The sequence below is a fragment of the Castor canadensis genome, chromosome 5, assembly GCF_047511655.1.
Source record: "Castor canadensis chromosome 5, mCasCan1.hap1v2, whole genome shotgun sequence".
Classification (NCBI taxonomy): domain Eukaryota; kingdom Metazoa; phylum Chordata; class Mammalia; order Rodentia; family Castoridae; genus Castor; species Castor canadensis.
Window position 1 is genome coordinate 68,314,240 of NC_133390.1, and position 19,509 is coordinate 68,333,748.

Genomic DNA, 19,509 nt, shown 5'->3' on the forward strand with positions numbered 1-19,509 from the left:
CTGTCTCACACTCCATTGCCTCCCAGTTCCCTGTGGCCCTCTCTCCATCCTGGTCCAGGGTCATCTATTCAGTAAAGAAACCCTACTATGGCTTAAATGTTTGTATCCCCTCCAAAATTCACATTGAGACGTAATCTCTCAATGCAATAGTATTAATAAGAAATGAGACTTTTAGAAGGTGAATAGGTCATGAGGGCTCCTTCCTAGTGAATGGAATGAAGACCTTTCTAGAGGAGGTTTTACACAGCACTTGGCCTTTTGCCATGTAAGAATCCAGTGTTCAAGGTGCCATCTTGGAAGTAGAGATCAGGCCCTGGTCAGACAGCAAACCTACTTGTGCCTTGATCTTTCACTTCTCAGCCTCCAAAACTATGAGAATTACATTTGTATTATTTGTAAACTATCCAGCTCGGGTATTGTATTATGGCAGCACAAATGGCCTAAGACACATCCTTCAATATATTAAATTAGCAGAAAGGGCATTTCATTAGAAGCCAGGGATTTGGATCTTTGTTACTTTGGAAAGAGTCAATCAATGTCTTTGGATGAGCTAAGATCCCATAAAATTCCAACATAGCATGACACAAAACAGCCAGAGCTGAGAGCCAGGAATGTAGAGACTCATGTGTACACACACGTACGCACGTGCACACACTCCAGTTCTTTCAGAGCCTAACTTCTAAGGATTTCTTGCTTTGTATAGCATTTGGGAGCCATTTTGCTTTCCTTCTAATTTCACAACCCCTATTACAAGGCTGGGGGTTGTGGTGAAAGACTACAGGAAATCATTATGGAAAAGAATATGGAATAAAGTTCATTTGGCAACTAGATTAGACTTTGGTTATTTTAAGTGCCAAGATCAGTTTCTTTAGTCTTTTATAGTTTTTAAAGGAGGAAAAGAAGAAAGGGGAAGCAAGTTCAGCTCATATCAATAAAAGGGCCAAACAAGAAAGAGAAGATTGGAAGGTTAAGGGAAAAGATTATTAATTTTATGTCTGTACAAGTATCTATACTATTTGACTTACGTAAAGCAATTGTTAATTTTTCTTTTTGTGGTACTGAGGATTGAAGCCAGCACGTCACCATTGAGCTACATTCCCAGACCATGCCATTGTTATTTTTTTAATTAAAAATCTTATACAGCTATTTTTTTCCTTTCTTTCTCCCCGCTCAGTCCCCCCAGTGCTGGGGATCCAACCCAGGGCCTTGGTCACGTGAGGCAACTGCTCTCCTTCTGAGCTACATCCCCAGGCAAATAATTTTTATAAAAGAAAAAAATCCCTGCATCTAAAAATCAAGCATCTGATTTTTTAATCCCAGGGGAAAAAGGCTCCACATCTTTGAGATAGACAAGGTGTACTTTTATAAACACAACGAAACACTGGTACTGCCATTACCACTGTCCTCTGGCTCCAGACATCAGGACCTACCTCAATGCAGAGACAGGTAGGCTCTCCCTTCTCTGTTACTGCACATTCTCGGCCGGCTCCACAAAATACATTGGCACAGATCTTGGATTTGCTCCTTAGTTCTTCCTAAAATACAAATCAAAAAGGAGGCCGTGTCACTGAGGTGAATCCATCATGGGATGATCCTGTGGTGCTGATGATCCTTCCGGCTTGGACTTTGGTCTGGAGTCACAGCTGACGGTGTCAAAGGGTTTTCATCAGCTAAAGTTCATCCCAAATAGCCAGTACCATACTCCCAGTCACTGCTCTGCCCCAGGTTCAGGTGCCTGTGAGTCCCTAGGTTGCTTCTCCCAGAGCAATAGTGCCTTTTTGCAGCTACCTTTCTTTTAAAAACTGTTTATTAAGCACCTAGTATATGCCAACACTGTACTAAGGACTGGGGATATAAAGGACAGACTTTGACCTCAAGAAGCTACATGATTCTTAAGGAAAGAGACATTTAGAAAACATATGTAAGCACAGCAAGAGCTCCCAGGAGCTGGAGAGGGAGAAGTGTGAGAATCAAATGAGACTTTCTGAAGATTTCATACCTTAACGATTCTTCAAAGAAGAAAAGATTAAGCCAGGCAGGGATAAAAACACTGGAGAGAAATATAACATTTCAAGGACCAAAACCTTACTTCGAGGTGTTCAAAGCATCTCAGGAGGTGGGAGAAGTATGGCTAAATCATGAAACACGGACTTGCTATCATTCAGTATTCAGACCCCATCCATGTGAGCTCTGGCTTCAGGATTACAAGGGTCAAGCTACTCAAAGAGCTTAAGCCACTTGCTGGTCAGGATTCCTGTTCAGATATGCGCAGCAGAACTGACAGGGAAGGGAACAGTCTCATTCTAGACCTGAAAATGGGTATTGACAAGCCCTCATCTTTGGTGGCATCCTTAGCTCCCACTTAGTGGCAGAAGGACACCCTGACCTCATCCATTACTTAGCCTCCCAGTAGTGGTGCATTAAAAAAGGAGAATGCAATTTCCCCAGCCTCTCTCCCTGACTGGTTGGGCAAGCACAGTCACCAAAGGCCTCCGTGCCTAAACTCACTGGGCTGGCATTGGCCCTGGCAAACCAACCAAGATGGCGGGAGCCATGCTAGGGTCATGGGAGTGACTGTAGCAAAGGCAAAAGAGTCTATGCTCCAGGCCCATGTCTACATGTCAAGCAGACAACTCACATCCACAAGGCTATAAAATAAAATTCTTATACCTGGTAATGTTTAATATCCAAGAATAAGTTAAAAAAAAAACCACAAAAAACCAAAAACCAAACAAAAAACCAAACAAGGTAGAGCTTGAGAGTTGAGGCCTTCGGTCTAATACAGCCGGTCTGCTGCCACCTGGAGGCTGCTTTGCAAACTCCAGGTTATTCTTTTCTCCCATACACTGGCTTGCCAGCTATGCAGGGCTCCCATTGGTCTAGAAGTTATTTGCATGCTCACATTTCATTGGTTCCCATGCTGTTGCTAAACCAATTCTTTTTTGGATGTTGCTAAGGAGAATTCAATAAAACTGGCAGGCGGGGAAGAAGAGAGGAAGTAATTCCCAGAAAGCAGGGGGACTGGAGACTGTTGTCTCCTAAACGTTGTGCAGATAAAATCAAGCATATTCTCTAGGCAGAAGAGAACTCTGCCTGGGAATGGAAAGTAACACTGGAAAGTCTAAAAAAAGGCTAATGTTGATCAGCGTAGAAAATTTCAGATAGGATAACCTTCCCTCTCTCCGGGGGACATTTTAACCCTGTGGCTGTGTCACATGAGCTCCACACACACAAACGCACACAAAAGGGTGCTTGGACACATGCCTGCACACAAGGACATACGAGTAGCAGCTCCACAGGCACACACCGACAAAACGTCCCTAGCCAGCTGTGTGCTCCTAAATCCGTTTAATTCACGATTCCTTATCTGTAAAATAGGAGTAAATAACAACCCAGCCCTGTGAAAATGTATTTGGAAGCGCATCGTAATTGTAAAGCAAATTGACCACGACAAGAGGGACGTACAGGACCACCTTATAGGGCTGCCTGCAGAACAGCCTGTGGCATTTACAGATCCTCCTTTTCTCTGTTACGGCTTTTTTTAGAGAGCATGCTTTAAAAATAATTAAAAATAAAAGCTACTCCTTTTAGGTTAAATTCAATCCAAGTCATTTTTCAGAAATAATCCTCAAAAATCCATTTCCAGAAAGGTACCTTTTACTTAACTTATAACAGCTAATATTTGAATATTACAATTAAGATTTGCAGTGAGAGGAGATAAACGATGAGCTCTATACACACGATCTCATCTTAGTACGTGGATAAGCCTGCAAGAACATGTATTTTATTATTAGTCCCACTTTATACAGAGGAACTGGAAGACCAGAAAGGTCAAGTAATTTGCTCAAGGTTCCAAAGCTAAAAATGAGAGAAGCTTGGATTCAAACTCACATCTTTAGACCAAGGTAACTAAGTTCTTGTTTATAGATACTTGCCTTCCTGCTAAGTAATCTATTACATATTAGGTTATTTATGCTCTGCAGTAACTCCCTAAGTTCAACATCATTACCATCCCAATTTTACAGATGAGGGAACTTATACCTTTGAGACAGAGCCAGGATTCCACCCAACCAAAGGGAAACAGTCCTTTTATATTTATTTTCATATCCAGATGACTTAAGTTTAAGGAAACTACAATGGAGATGTGAATTGAACTACATAATAAAGAAGAAAGTGCTGAGGGCATTAGACATTTAGACTTGAATTCACCCATGTTTCTTACTTGCCATGGTTGTGGGCAAGGTAATGTTTAAACCTCAGTTTCTTCTTGTGTAAAATATAGATGCTGATCCTGAGAGGGTTGTTGTGAGGACTAAATGACTGCATGCAACAGTGCCTGCCACACAAAGGATATGACTGCAGTGGGCAACTTATTTTTCCATTTTTCCACTGAGCTGCTATTATTGCCAACTTGGGCTGCTACGTCCCCATTCTTCCTCATCCTCACTCACCATGAAATGGTAATATTGAGAGCAGGACTGATGGGGTGGAAGAAGCAAAGGGCTAATAACCCCTGGTGACTTATTTGCAGAGAACAGATTGGGGAGCCACTAGTTATACAACCATTCTCTTTGCAGGTGACACATCTGTCAATAGGTGGCAATCTCTCTCTTTGTCTCGCACAGCCCAGAGCCGCAATGCAGAAGTGCAGTCTTCCCTGCTGCAGCTCTGCCCAGCTCTGTCTTTCCAGTGAGAAATGATGCAGGAAGTGGGAGAATAGGGCAGATACCCCACCAGCATAGGCAGGAGGATTTGTCAACCAGGGAAGGAATGTCTTACCTGCCGCTCTCAAAACCCTCCCCAATTTCAGGCATGGTTTACTGCAGAAAACAAAATCAAAAAGGAAGGAAATTTTCTCCAAAGGTGGTGTCTTTGTGTCATTGAAAGCTCTTCTCCAAGCCCCATCTTCTCTGGGAGCAAGAATGTCAGGTGCATTCCCAGTACTTCTAGAAAGTTCCTTAAGGTGGTAGGTGGTCTTACACATCCGTCAAATGACTGATTCTGAGTGGGAAAGAACACCTTAGAAGGAGATGAACTTGACATGAATGTGCTCATGGGTCAGCCAGGACTGCATGGTGAGGAGAGTGAGGGTCATGGAAAGAAAGAGAGAGGTGGAGGGATGAAAGGAGGAGAGAGAGATGAAATGAGGAAGACACAGATGATGAAAAGCAGGGACTCTGAGCAGGATGAGTTCCAATAGCTGACCCTAGGGCTTCTCCATGGGTCCCATAGGCAGAGGAGCCCTTGGAAGGTTTGAGATTGAGCAGGTGACATGATGAATGTAGTGCTTTGGACTGTTAAGTTGTATCCAGTCCCTTCTAATACTAAAATTCTGATTCAAAGTGCAGGACACTGGATGGAGAGAGGCTGGAAGAGAGAGACCTGGCAGGTCTAAGGCAGCACTCCAGTTGGGGATGGCAAGGGCCTAAGGTGTCAGGCTAATGTCAGCTATAGCACCTACCACTGTCCTTACCACCTCTGGGCAGGTTTCTGCATTTTCAGTCCCATGTGACAGATGTGAAGGCATTTGAGATTCAGAAAAGCTGTGACACATGGAGATAACATAACTAGTGAGAGGTAAGTAAGGAATCAAATACAGGCCAATCTGACCTCAGAGCCTCCATATTTCCTTATGGAGTAAGGTCAAGGGAGCCGTGGAAGGACGAGACATCTATAAGGGCAGGCACAGGGTAAAATGCAGTTCTTGAAAATGAAATAGAATTGTTTAATCACCATAGTGACTTTAGGAATTAGGTCCCAAGATGGTATGAGAACATCACCTGTGCATTGGTAACCACATTGACATAGGCCTGTTCTCTAGGAGCATGAGGCAGAGGCAGGTCCATTAATATAAAAATCTGAACAGGCTCATAGGTCTGAATGTACCTGTGAGTATGATTAGGGCCTGTGTTCTGAAAGTATGAAACCCATATATATTGACTAAAAACCAACAAAAATAGCCAAGACTGGTGGCATACATCTATAATCCCAGCACTCAGAAGGCTGAGACAAGAGGATCGAAAGTTTGCTGCCAGCCTGGGCTACCTAGTAAGAACTTGTCTTAAAGCCCCCTCCCTCCAATAATAGCCCATAAAACAGCATCAAAACATAATAAATACAAAACCATTCCATTCCCAAACCAAAAATCAACCATATCTGCCTCCAAATGGAAAACTGTCAGAAATTCTAGCTTTATGCTTTCATTTCTTACTTGCCTTCTTGTTGTTTTCAGTATGTGTGTTGCAAACAGGGTCTGTGATTTGGCCTCACCATCAGTTCTCATACTGTAAAACAATGGCCAGGAATACTTTTTCTTACGAGGTAAAATCTTTTTCTGAGTAACCATCAGCCATTGTGTGGTAATACAAAAAAAATAATAAATTGCTCAGAATTTTTATGAATATGCAATTTTTCTATTGTTTCGACCCTCAAAAAACCTTTTACTTAGGTAGGCAGGGGTCACCTTTAAGGCCCTTCCAGATTTAAGATCTTATGATGGCAATGCAGTTGAGGCTCAGTTATATGTGAGTGGTACAAGATCTCACAGGGCTGGGTTCAAGCCTTATGTCTCCAGAGTTTAACTCCAGCCTCTTTCTACAGACTACACTGCCCCTTTGCATTCAAAGCAGGAAAGATGTCATCTTGAATCCAAAGTCTTGCAAATGGAAATTATTTTTGCAAGCAAAACAGAGCCTTTAAAAGTAAATGGAAAAGCGAGTTAAATGCAAAATCACCAGGAGAGGTGATCGTGTCTCTGGCTCTTTGGGCTGACCAGCATTAAGTCTGAGCATAAAACACACTTTGAATGTTTGAAACAAGTCTTCTGAAGTAAAACCATTTCTGGAAGAACCATACGCTTTGGCAGGGGAAGAGGTTTATAAGCCAAGCCATAAAACTGTCAGTTTAATATACCATCACTTCACTTACACGAATTGGGTCAGCTCTATCCCCTTCACTCTTTTCCTCCTTCCCAATTTTCTTTTTCTTTTCCCTTCTTTCTTTTTTTAAACAACCCTGCTTTGCCAAGGGGGAATTTTGGCTCCACTTGCCACTATTCTGTGACAGAGTGGCTTTGTTGATGTGAGAAAGGCTCTCCTTGATTTGCCAGAATTAGTCATGGAAACTTCACAGGAACATGGGGCCCCCAGAGACATACAGAGACGGGGACAAAGGAATCCACAGAACTGGGGAGCAATAGGGTAGGTGGTAATGTTGAGGGGTTGCCTAGGGTGGAATGCTGACTGCTCCCAGGCAGCTCTACTGGAGCCAGATCCTAGAGCAAAGCCTGGGAAAGCCAAGGGAAATGAGCAAAACTACTTTGCGCCCTTGAAATCTAGCTGGAGCATCACCTGGCCTTGTTCAAACTTTGATTCTCTGCTTTGAAAAGCAATGTGTTGGTGCGACATACACATGCTGGGGAAAAAGGAGGAAAGAGGGGTGATGATTTTACCAGTAATTCTGATGTGCTCAGCAGTAGGCCACTTCACTTGTGCCAACCCTACTGAAAGTGTCCCTCCTCTGTGTGCATTCACGACCAACCCTCCATCTCAAGGTTAAAGCACCAGAGCCTGATCCAGGTTTTCTGAAGCCTGAGGCTTGAGCAATTTGGGGCCCTCTGTATGAAAAATGACGCACAAATGCAAAATTGGGCACAGGGCCCTAAAGAGGCCTTGCAAGTAAAAGGACTGAAACTGATGCTTCATCAGCTCCACGGTAAACCCGACTCCCCATTATTTTCTTCATAAACAAGATCTTTCCAATTACAGCTTTGGGGCTTTCAGTCTGTTAGTCAGAGTCGTATTTAAGATGACATGCAATATGGCTTATCTCACGTAGACTCTAAGCAACTTTCATACTTTGGCTTCCCACAGACTTACCAAGTGTCCTGCCTAAGAAAACGCTCAATAAACAGTTTTTACACTTGAGGATACAAAGCTTCAGTTATGCAGGATGAGAAATTTCTGGAGATCTATGATATTTTCTTAACTATACTGTAATGGCTACTCTTAATTTGCTAAAAGAATAGGTTTTAAATCTTCTGACTATAGGCACCTAAACACGAAATGGCAACTGTGTAGAGGTAAAGGGTGTGTTAATTAGCTTGAATGTGGTGATAGACTCACAATGTATATAAATACCAAAATATCAAGCTGTGTATCTTAAATATGTAAAGAATCCAAATATGTAAGGAATCCAGATTGTCACGTGCAAAGGTAACTATGTAGAGGTAATAAATATGTGAATTAGCTTGATTGTGGTGATAGATACACAATGTTTACGAATATCAAAATACCAAGCATGTATCTTAACTATGTAAAATTGCCCTATTTCAATAAAGCTGTTTAAAAATAAATAAAAATTATTTTAAAATGTCATTTGGAGTCCACTCAGGTTGCTGCCTATGCCAGTGGTAATCAGGATGTTTCTGGGATGACATGGCTGGGCTCTGTGACATCAAAATAAGGGGTGTATCACCACATGAGGAGCAGCTTTAGGTAGAAAACATCAATTGTGGACTTGACAATTAAGGATAATTTTATCCTCCCCGTATTGATTTCTGTGTCCAGCTTTATTGGAGCTTATGAGGTACAATTTGTTTCTGACATTTTCTACTCACTATGTGATACTGTCCTGTGTGCCTAGAAATGACTGTTTAAATTTCAAGTAGGACAGTGCTGTTTAACTCCTTCTTTGATGTTTTACAGATTCTGTCATGCTCTCTTAGGGTTTGCCCTTTCAAACTCAAGAATCCAAATTGTCTCAGGTCCTCTGCACCTGGAAGCCCTTCCCCTTCTAGCTGCTCACCATTTCCCAGCTGCCACACACAGGCTCTGAAGTCCTCTCGCCCTGAGTTCTTAGGTCTTTCTTGACAGTGCCTAGACCAGCACAGCAAACCAGATGCTTTAAGTTCTGGTTTTTTGTCATGGTCTACTAGGGTTGGTCAGAGCTGATGTGCAGCAGCATTTAGTAAGCACTTAGGGAGTTGGGCACATGTCCAGCCCTTTCATACAGGATCTAAGAGACCAGAGGATTCATCCCTGTTTGCCTCGAGGAGCCTGTGAATCCCAGAGCTGGGCTGTGACTAAAAGAGGTGGCTGGGTCTTAGTCCTGAGGAGGATATCTATGTTCTTCCGGCCCAGGTCATGGTCCACTGCGAGGAGGTGAGGCATCTCCACCATGAGGCACCACACTGTCCTCACAATGGGAACATTCACGTGCAATGGCTGCACGGTACCAACAGGATCTGCCTGGTCCCAATGTGAGGCAAGATGCATCTATCTGTAGTCCTTGATGTGCTTCCTGGGCATTCCCAAAATTCTGCCCATCTTCCTAACAGTGACTTTGTAAGGCCCTCTAATTTCAGTTTCTTCAGAATGCCTGGCTGGAATCCTCTGACACAGAACCCTTATCGGCCCCACATTAGCCTGTTAGGCCTGTGCTGGGATTCATTTCCTGTTCCCAGTCGTGGCCTAAGATTTGCCCACTTAAAGGCCAGTTAGGGCACATAGGTAGTTCTCCAGTAAGGCCAAAACAATCATTTAAACCCACCACAAAGCATATGTGATGAATGACTATATCAATTAAAGGAGAATGATAACAGCTGGGTGCAGTGGAGCACCTGTAATGCCAGCACTCGGGAGACAGAGGTATAAAGATCACTTGAGCCCAGGAGTTCTAGACAAGCCTGGGCAACACAGTGGGACCCCATCTCAAACAAATCAAACAAAATAAGAATGATAACAGCATGACCCAAGGCACAATCGCCACGGCATAAATCCAAAAGGAGCCAAGGATGTGACCTCTGCCTTTGAGAAACCAGGAAACTGGTCTGCAGACCAGTGCAGTTCTTGTCTGCAGGCCAGATTCACCTAGAGGAATGGTGAATCCAGAGATGGGGCTGCAAGGAAGATGGGACCTCAGCTACTCCCTGTAGGCGGGAGGCTCTGGTGGAAACCCTGCGAGGGTTTGAGCAGTAGGGTTCTTAGTTGTTGTTATTGTTGTTTTAACTTCTGCACAATTCTATTTTAATGCACCACATACAGGAGATCATAAAAATATTTTGATTACTGAATAAGTAAAAGAACAAATAAATTCAAATAAATGAATACACGATCTATATTTTCTATTGAGAAAATAAGCCATCCTGGTGGGGAGATGTCTTTATGTGCTAATGACTGTGGCCCTATTCCAAGGAAGAGGGGGTTTAAGATCATGGTGAATCTCCTGAATGCATGACTGATAAGCTGTATAAAGAATCAGAGGACCTCGACATGAGCCTCAGCTCTCCTCCTGCTCAGGCTGACTTTGGGCAAGGAGGCAAATCTGAACCTGAAACTCTGTTTTCTCCTCTAAGTTATCACCCAAAGTTTAGATGACACTAGCTTGGAAACTTTAGGTCACTTGGTTCACCACAGAGAGGATCTGCTATGCTGTTGGAAAAACTAAGGATAATGTGTCCTTAACTGAGTAACGTTGATTGCAAAATCAATGTAATTTATTATTGTATGAGCTCTGAGTTTCTGATAAGAACTAGACAACTAGTTCATGGCGGATTCTTTTTGAACTAGTTTAAACATGCTGCTGGGCACAGCGTAGTCTCCCTCATTAAAGCAGGAAAGTTTTAAGAGCAGCCGGACAGTGGTACAGGAACCAGACAAAGAGGGATTGGGAGCACAAGAAAACCAGCTAGGGAGCTCAGGGAAAGTTGGGGGTGGCATGGGTACAGGAGGAAGACATCCAGAAGTTTCTAAATCACGACTTCGGCAACATACTGGATGAAGGAAGAGGAAGGAGAGTCTAGGAGCTGTCAAGATCTTTGACTTTTAGGAGCTGGATTGGAGGAGTGTCTTTCAGATGGCACCCTGGGAAGGGGCTGGGATGAGGGCAGGGCTGGACACGAGTCTAAGGAGACATTAAGACATCCCTCAGATGGTTGGAAATGTGGGATAAAGATGCACATCTAGATGTCAGTAGGAGTGAAGAAATGTGCTCAGGAGGAAAGGCGGTGGGGGCGGGGGGGTTGGTGGAAGCCTGGGAAGAGGAAGGGAAATGGTGAGCAGGTAGAGCACAGAGAAAGCAGGAGAACAGGCTGCCACCAGACCACAGTGGTCTCTGTGCAAATCAGAAAAGCTGCCTCTGGGCAGCTGCAACACCAGGCCAGGGTACAGGGCTTGGCAAGCAGAGTATAGGCTAGATGGGTCTCTCTGACTTCCTTGTGCAGTTATCAGTCTGCACACCTGTATGAGGGATCTTAAGGCGAAGGGCCAAGAGATCAGAGGAGAACATTCAGAAGACGGGAGGAAGACCAGTTAGTCTGGAGGGCTCTGAGGAATGGATGATGAATGCCACTGCAGTGCATGAGAAATCATTGGCAAACACTGGGAGGAAAAAGCCAAAAAAAGCAAAAAGGCAGCGCTTACACCTCTGCTGAAGTAATCCAGAGGGCAGACCAAGCAGAGGCAGTGAGGCCCTGTGTAAGGACTGTGCAGGAGGCAGCAACAGGCCCTGGACACATCTCTGCCTCTAGTGCAGAATGACCTAAGGTAGGGAGGGGGTTTGACATCTCTGAGCCTCAGTTTACCTGTCTATGAAATGCAAGGGTTATAGATGACACCTAAGTCCATTCTGCTGCTAGAATTCTGTTAACCTGAAAATACCCAAATCGACCATTTCAGGTGACCCTGAATATCAAACTTTAATCTCCCAAGGAAGCTAACTTAAATGCCCACACAAAGACACTGGTATCCTGGTGGTGTCTGGGGGTCTAGCTGGAGGAACTTAAGTTGGCTCTTAGATGCCTAAACAACAAAGGACAAGAGTGAAAAACAGGTCATACTAAGGGAAGGGCACTAATGGGAGGAGGCGGGTAAGGAAGGGAGTAAAGAAGGTGAACATGGTTGATGTACTTTCTATACAAGAATGAATCTAGAATTTTTAAACCCACTAAAACCACCATAAGAAGGGGACTAAGGAAGAAAGGAGAAAAGCGGAAGGGATGAAGCAATTCATGGAAATGTCAAAATGAAACTCACTGTGCAGCTATCTTAAACAAACAAAAATGTCTTTTTTTCAAAAACAAAGATCAGGAAGGTAAAACAGGTCTTGTCTGGGAGGGGGTTGGTACTAGTGGGAGGGGGAGGATATAAGGAAAGGGTGTAGGAGGGTGAATGTAGTCGAAATATTATGTACTCATGTATGAAAATGGAAAAATGAGACCTGTTGAAACTATTTCAGGAATTGGGGGAGGGGAGATAAAGGAGACTGATAGAAGGGGTGAATTCAACTAAGGTATATTGTTAGCACTTTTGTAGATGTCACAATGTACGCACCCCCAGTACAACATAATATGGTATAAAAAATAAAATAAGCTTATGTAATACATTAAAAAGTAAAGTTGGTTCTCATAGTCTAAGGATTGTCATAAACACTGTCTTTTTATTCCTTCTGGATCATGGCAGGGAAAACCAGGGAGGCAGTAATGGACCCCAGTTGAGTGGCCTGATGTCACTTGGTGAGTTGGCTGGAGCCCTCTACTCACCTAGAATGCTATTAATGAAATTTTTCTTCTGTTTGTGTCTGCCTCCCATGAAAAAAAGAGGGGGCTGGGAAGGAGAGACTGGCTGAGGGAAATTCACAGGAGATTCACAAGTCTCCTTCCCTGCCAACAATCTTTCACTGAAGTATGTCTGGGGCTGCCAGGGCTCACATTTACTCCACATTCAGGCTCTAATTATTTCCACATGGAGTTCAAGGAAAATGGTTGATAAAGAGTTTTTAAAAATCCCACACACCTAAATGCCAATACTGTCAAATCAGAGCTGGGGAGGCCTCGGGCAGCTGTGGGGGAGTTCCTGGACAGTCCGTTTAAGAAGCATTCCCCATAGCGCCTGCCACATCTGGACCAGCATTCCTTTGTATTCTCAGTGCTCCATCCCAAGCAAGCCAACCCTCCACCTCCCCAAGTTCCCCTGCCCGGAACCAATTAGGATTCATTCCTCTGAGTTCTGTGTGGAATGCAGGATTCATTGCCCCAATTTGGTGGAAGGCAGATGAGAGACGGATATAGCTTGGAGGCATCTTGCTGTATGTCTGTCCACCCTTTGCCCTGGGTGCTAGTGAATTCAGGCAGCACTGGGACACCACACACTTGCTGGGAAGGAGATGGCAAAGAGCTGGGGTAGCTTCTCTGCATGGAGAATAGCCCCCTCCCCAATCTATGACTTAGTTTCATTACCACAACTTGCACACAGCTCCCCACTCCCCAGCCCATGAAGCAATGTTGCTATTCTCCAAGGTGGCTCTCATGACCTGTCACAGAGTTGGCTGCCTGACTGTCATCTACCAGCATCTACTTCATTTAACAAGGTCTTTAACTGTTTATGTGGCCTTGGGATCCTTGGCCCCACCTCCAGTAACTCTCTGCTTCTTAGCGGCCCTGGCAGCTGAGAGCTGTGGGAGGTGTCTGTGAGTAGAGCAGACAGCCACAGAAGATTTACGTCACAAGCAGACTGAAATAAAGTAAAGGGTATAGGACTCCTGAGGTTCTACGTTTTGAAATGAGAACTCATTACCCTTTGAAAATGTCAGCACTATGAGATATGGTGAGGTGCTTCTTTAACCTTCAGATGGGCAAAGGATGTCTCGAAAGACCAGCTAAAAAAATAATGTCACCATCTGGGAAGTAGTCTGATTTATTGTCTGGCTTGCCCCAATTTTGCCTGTCCTTCAAGGCTTAGCTCAGGTTATACCACTCCATTCTGGGTGACCTTTTCTTTCTGATTGGGATGAATTCCTACTTCTTTGTCCGATCTTCAACTCCTCTTTGTATGAACTCATTTTGAACATTTATTTTTTTAAAAAATGTAATTGATTGCACACATTCTGCCTTTCCAGCTAACCTATAATTTTCCAGATGACCTGGGTCCATTCTTCAGTCCTGTATAATCCGTCATTCAACCAATGTTGATTAAAAGTATAAAAGGGCAGACTAAGCCACATTGCCCTAGAACTTGAGGAGGGGCAGAAAGACACAGCACCTGTGCCAGCTCTCCTCCTGTGGCTGTTTCCTCCCAGGATGGGTGTTTCTGGGGAAAGAGACTGAAGACCCGACCCTTTCCCACCAGACCATAGATAATCAGCTAAATTGAGATTGTCTTAGATACACAGAAAGATATTGGTATGTGTGCTTGTGTGTGTGTGTGTGTGTGTGTGCACGAATATGTGTGGATGAGGTAGACAGATAGTTGATGTGGACTATCTTTATCTGTGACTAATATGTAATCTAGCTGAGACATACTGAGAGAATGAGAATTTGGTGGAAGGAAAGAAGGCGAGAGATGAGGTAATGTGGCCTGTGAGGTACATCGGAGCAAGACAGAACTGCGGGGAGTGGGGTGGAGGGTGGTGGGGAGAACTTCAGCATATAGTGTCCTGCCACTAAAGATCTGCTTACACCGTGGCAGCCTATACAGAAGTAGAGACAAACAGAAGCAAGGGAGAAGAGGCAAGAGAGATGGTGAAAGTGGGTTTATTCTCCAGGGAAAATGTCTTTGTGAACCCTTTCCAAGAACCCAGCTCCTCTGCTGTCCTAGAGGCAGAGGTAGAGGGAGGTGGGTTGGTCAGTTTCCTTAGACTAAGAAAAGACTTAGTAAGGCTTCTTGCCTTACTCTGCCCTTCCTTCACTCCTGGATGTTCTGAGGACTCCTAGCATTTCCCCTCTGGCTCATGCAATAGTCTAACCTTGAAATGGCTGGAATATACTGGCAAGTGAGTTGTGAGGGAAGGCAGAGCCCTTAGCTGTGCCCAGGTGGGTTATTCCTCCCAAGATTGGGCACTGTTTAAGGAACAGTGATGCCCAATGAAGAGTAGGGGCCATCTGACAGAATGGCAGGGGCTGGGATTGAGAGATGTCAGGGAGGTCAGGGATGACTGGAATAAAATAGACCCAGGAGAGCTAGTGTAGGACAGTAGCATGAGTTCCAGAACAAATCCTTGGACACCTTTTGGGGCAGTGTGGCTGCAAAGCAGTTGTCAATTTTCCAGCACCCTGGCATTTAGTCTCTAGCTCAAAGGTGCAGAAGGGGTTAAAACACAGCAAGAAACTCCAGGCTAAATGAAGTCTCCATATGTGCGGCTCTGTAGGGTTCTAGAAGAAGCAGACAGATGCAATTAGAAGTTCTCAGGCACTGTGTTGCCATGGCAACTGCTGGCCAGGAGAAAAGGGGGAAACCTGGAGTCCCAGGAATAGTCTTCCAAGGGACTGCCAGGGGCAGGTGGTGCACTTCACACTGGGGCTTCATGGCCAGCTCCTCCAGCTTGCCTACTGCTCAACTCTCCAGGGCCCTCTCCATCCAGTTCCTCCTCATCCCATCATCCTCCACCCCCAGATCTGCATTTGGAGCAATTCCAGATGCAAATCAAGGGCTCCCTAAGCGGCATCCAAAGGAATTTGGAGTTCTTGGAGGAGAGCTTGCACAGATGATGGTAATCTCTGGCAGTCTGCTCCTGGGCACTGTCTGGACCTGAATCTGAGGATAGGCAAGGGGGCTGAGAGCTTGACTTCTTTGTGAGAATGGGCACTGCAGGACAAGTAGGAGCCTGTGATAGGGCCTTCACCTATATATCTGAACTATACTGGAACATTCAAAAGGAAAAGGGACCTATCAAATACATAAACTCTACAACACAGGCATAAACTATGACACTGATTGTGTGTCCTTAATTATGGTTATTTTACAGAGTGGGAATTCTAATTTGATGTCTATGAGTCTCCAGAAGCCCAACCATGGAATTTGGGGCTGAATTTCAATGGGACATAAGGTTAGATGCCCACAAACCCAAACCAAAGCCCCCAAACCTAGAAACAACAAGAAATCAAAAAAACTTACTACTTTGGGTGTGGACTACCTTTGGCAGCCTTCATCTACTTTGATTCAACAGTCACAGGAGGATTTTCAGGGATTTTACTGCTGGGAAGTTGGGGAACCTGGGCAGATGGAGAAACTTTACTTCTAGTTCTTAGTCATTATAAATTCTTTCAACTACTCTTCTAAAAAGAGAATCAAGCCAGGTGCTGGTGCTCACACCTGTAATCCTGGCTACTCAGGAGGCAGAGATCATGAGGATTGAAGTTTGAAGCCAGCTCAGGCAAAGAGTTCATGAGACCCTATCTTGAAAAAACTCACCGCAAAAATACGGCTGGTGGAGTAGCTCAAGGTGAAGGCCCTGAGTTTAAACCCCAATACTGCAAAAATAAATAAGTAAATAAAAATAATAAGGAGAGAATCATTCAGTTTACACAATGTCACTAAGGGGAGATGGAGCCTATGAATTCTTTCATGGCAATAAAGTGACTAGTGCAGTGGGAACATTCCCAGCAGCGAGACCTAATAAATCTGTCCCGAAGAGAGGATGTGTTTAGGGGTGTGTCTACTGGCACATTCTTCAACGAGAGAATAAAAACAGTGGTTTGGATATTCTGTGGTCAGGAAATGCAGGGAAAGGTCAGACTCCCCGAGGCTAGCAGAAATTACTGTACTTTAGGCATAATGGAGCCAGCCATATTCTGAGCATGTGGTTCACCCAAAAGCTTAGTTACAAAATTGTAGGATGTTTGAAGGGTAAGGGCCACCCAGCATGCATCTTCTAGTATTTTCTCAGACTCTGGGAAACCTAGCCACCTTGTAGGAGTTGATGACAGTCACGTCTCTGTTCCAGTCTAGCTTAAAATGCTGCCTCATTTACTCGTACCTACACCTACACAGGTCCTGGAAAATGGGAGCAGGTCTCTGTTGAATTTGGAACTTCTCCAAGATTTCTAGGTAGTAAAGAAGTGGGCCTTATGATCTTTAACACCATTGCTCTGTCTGTGTCAGAAATTCTGGTACCTCCCCCAAATCCCCTGAGTTTTAATAGCTGGTTTAGAGAAATGGCAATCTTTCTACAACAAATTAAGAACTGTATAAAATGAGTTCTTATAGAAAAAAGGAAACGGTCCAAGTACAAATTAATCTACATTTCCTTATCGTCCACAGTGGAAGTGGATGAAACCCATTTCTAAGCAATAGATGGGACAAACAGTAAAATACTGAGTCTCTAATAGCTTATAGTTTAGGTGAGGGGATGTGGAATTTCAAGTAACAGAACATCACAGTCTAAAGTCCAGACAACTTGAGACCATGTGTGGCCAAATACGATGAATGGTTAGGTGACAACTGTCTAGAATAGCTCTATCCAATGGAAATAGACTACTAGTCTCAGAGTTTCGATTTTTCTAGCATTCACACATTTAAAAAGTCAAAAGAACCAAGTAAAATTAATTTTAATAATTCATTTTAAGCCAATATGTCCAAAATATTACCAATTCAATTTGTGATCAGTATTACTGGGATAGTTTACATACTTTTTCACATTAAAGCTTTGGAATCTTGTATGTATTTATACTTAGGGTACTTCTTAATTGGACTAGCCACATTTCAAATGCTCAACAGCCACTTGTAGTACCTAAAGGACTATTTGTACTGAACAGCCCAGCTCTAAACGGAATCCTCAACTCGGACCTTCCTGAGTCACAGAAAGAAAGTTTGGGTAGAAAGAACAAGATTTTCTGTAACGTGGGATGTTTTAGAAGCCGTGTACATAAGGCTGGGTGTGGTGATTCGTGTCTATAATCCCAGCTACTTGGGAGGCAAAGATTGGAGGATCAAGATTCAATGCCAACCAAGGCAAAAAGTTAGCAAGACCTTGTCTCAGTTAGTAGCTGGATGTGGAGGTGTGTGCATGCAATCCCAGTTATCTAGGAAGCCTAAATAGGAGGATCACGGTCCAGGCTGGCCCAGGCAAAAACCAAGACCTTATTAAAAAGTAGCTTAAAGCAAGAAGGACTGGGGCGGGTGGGGGGGGGGGCGAGCCTCAAGGGGTAGAGCATCTGTCTAGTAAGTGAGAGGCTCTGAGTTTAAATCCCATATTATTAAAATACACAGTGCATACAGCTGAAGTGAACAGATTTTATCTGAACACCCGGGTAGGGCAACATGCCTGGCTGCATCTGGGAGGATGACACTGGAATAATTAAAACCCAGACTCTGAAAGCAGTCAGGTGTCAAAGGCACACAAACCTAATTCTGGCTTTGCTTTCAATGTTCATGAAAAAGCCACTTCACCCTTCTCGTCTATTCTAAGTAAAATAAAATATTTACCACTTCCTGTCTTTAGGACTTAGCTCAGAAACAAGGAGGAAAAAAAGGAGGGGGTGGGGAGATTAAACCACACATTTTAAACCTTCTCTTAACTAAATACTTTTTTTGGCACAAATACCTATAGACAAATTTGGCTGTAAGGTGGAGATGTCGTCTCAAAACTTTTTTTTTTTTTTCATTTTCTTGGTTTGACATCTTCTCTCTCTTGCCACCAGTTTTCTCTCTCGCTTTCCCGTCTTGAGACTAACGTCAGTGAAAACATGCACATTCTATTCTTGAGACATTCCTGCCTTGCATTCTTTCCTTGGAGCGCTTGGGAAGTCACAGCAGGGGGTAAGAAGTACCTACTTGTACTAGCCAATCAGGTCTTAGCTGATGGGAGGCCCACCAATGAGCGACTGCCAGGTATTCTTTCTGTTCTATTGCAGCCAAGCCCTGTATTTTTGCAGAGATTTAAGTCCCCAGAGACCCTCACACTGTACCAACAATGCACAAAGACCTCCTTTTCTGTTCAGAAGGGTAACAGAGGAACTACACAAAACCGACAAGCGTAGTTGCGACGGACAATTACCATTTGTAAAAATACTCCCCAGTACTCAAACTGCTACCTTTATTTTAACTGACTAAACACTGGAGAAATGCCACACATTTAACTGCTTTTGCTTATCCTGAGGGACCCCCAACCCCACTGAAAAGTGACGTAAAGTGCTGTGGAAAGTCAGGGAATTTGCTCTAGGGTAAGCGTTTGGAGAGTCCAGTGGTCTGCTCCCCGGGACTCCACCCAGTGCTGATCACTGCGCTGTGGGGCGGACCTTTCCCTGGAATAAATGACTTCTCAGAGGTCTGAATATGCAAATTCAGCCTCATTGACTGCCTTTGTCTTTGTTTTACCTACGTTGGAGGCATCACAGTTGCCAAATGACACAGGAGAGAGAGAACAGGAAGGATCCCCAAAAAGTAAAGGTCTCAGTAAATGGTGAGGTCAGAAGACAATGTGACTTGTGACTATGGCTAAAGAATCACAACAGAGTTTAATGCTTTATTTTATATTCTCTGGGACATTATCTTCCTCTGGGAAAGGTGCCCAGTTATATCAGAATTGCTGAGCATGGAAGACAAAGAATAAAAATATTTACTATTCAGCTGGCCCTTGCTTAAATTCCAACTTCACCTGGACCTGAGAGAACTAGAATGCAGGTGTCTGATTAAGCAAGCTCAGCATTACTACCACAGTCCAAGGTTAAGCAAGGTGTCGATGTGCAGGTGCTGTCAACCATCTTCCCAGATGCCTGATACACTTGCCAAATCTGGC

General features: G+C 43.9%; 1 protein-coding gene across 1 annotated transcript in view; it reads right to left on the reverse strand.

Annotated features, from left to right (window-relative positions):
* Positions 1–19,509, reverse strand: part of Fstl1 (follistatin like 1) — a 51,420-nt gene that overhangs the window by 16,016 nt on the left and 15,895 nt on the right. The window contains exon 3 of the mRNA XM_020162146.2: positions 1,431–1,535. Coding sequence (XP_020017735.1) covers positions 1,431–1,535 — 105 coding nt within the window. The remainder of the gene's footprint in view (positions 1–1,430; positions 1,536–19,509) is intronic.